This window comes from Daktulosphaira vitifoliae, unplaced genomic scaffold (assembly GCF_025091365.1).
Source record: "Daktulosphaira vitifoliae isolate Bord-2020 unplaced genomic scaffold, ASM2509136v1 Scaffold_1, whole genome shotgun sequence".
Classification (NCBI taxonomy): domain Eukaryota; kingdom Metazoa; phylum Arthropoda; class Insecta; order Hemiptera; family Phylloxeridae; genus Daktulosphaira; species Daktulosphaira vitifoliae.
The window spans coordinates 31,595,746-31,596,715 of record NW_026099572.1 but is presented as its reverse complement, the minus strand read 5'-3'; the positions used below and the strand labels follow the sequence as shown (position 1 = coordinate 31,596,715).

General features: G+C 21.6%; 1 protein-coding gene across 1 annotated transcript in view; it reads left to right on the top strand.

Moving 5' to 3' along the window:
- LOC126910317 (neuroblast differentiation-associated protein AHNAK-like) overlaps positions 1-970 on the top strand; it is an 11,106-nt gene extending 10,136 nt beyond the window's left edge. The window contains exon 13 of the mRNA XM_050692798.1: positions 927-970. Within this exon, the coding sequence (XP_050548755.1) occupies positions 927-970 (44 nt within the window). The remainder of the gene's footprint in view (positions 1-926) is intronic.

Below are 970 nucleotides of genomic sequence, written 5' to 3'. Positions count from 1 at the left end.
ATTTTCAATAAAATAAAATTAGCTTGAAACTTGAGCTAGGCTATTGCTTGAAGAACTATATTTATTATAGTATCGCTATCTATAAAAATCTTAAACTAACATAATGAAACAGAGTAGTAAAATAAAAGTATCTTGTTTTAAGCCTAGTAAATTTGTCATGACTTCGAACATTCGAGTTGCAAAAAATTACTTGAAGTAATTACGTAATTTTGTTCAGTAATGTAAAACTAAAAACCTGGAAGAGATATGCTTTTACAGGTTATATGATAGTTATATAAAAAAAAATGTTTTTATAATTTTTTTAAAAAGTATATTCATAGTTCTATTATATTATAAATAACAGATTATTTTTTATTTGATCAATAATTGAATTTAGAGAATGATGTTCATCAAAATTTGAAATACTAACATTGATTAATTATTTAAATATTTAAAAATAGCAAGAAGTTTCTAAAAATCAATGTTGTGATTTAGTTGACATTTAGCAAGTGGAGCATAAGCCCACATTTGATTCCATTTAATATTCAACATGTTTAAGAAATTTTTGCTGATTCCCAGTAATATCTTATCACTAGATAAGTCTGATAATGAAAATATTTTTTGGAAGGTTAATATTGATTTTAAATAGCAGGTCAAGGCTTTAATTTTTTTATTTTGTTATCATGTAACTATGTCTATGTATTCATATAATCAATCATATGTAAAATAACAATAGTCTAATATTTTATTGATTATTTGATTTGCGAATATTGATAACGATTTCAAAATCATTATAAATAACATAATATTTTTAAAAATAAATAATTAAATAATTGCATTTCAGAAAACTTCCAAAAATTAAGTAGGAACCTATTATTACTTTTATACTATTGAATGATCTAAATAAAATTTTGTGTTATTACTTTTTAAGTTAATATAATTTTTAGTTTTAGATGAGAGAGGTGCACAACGTAAAAAAATTTTTAACTGA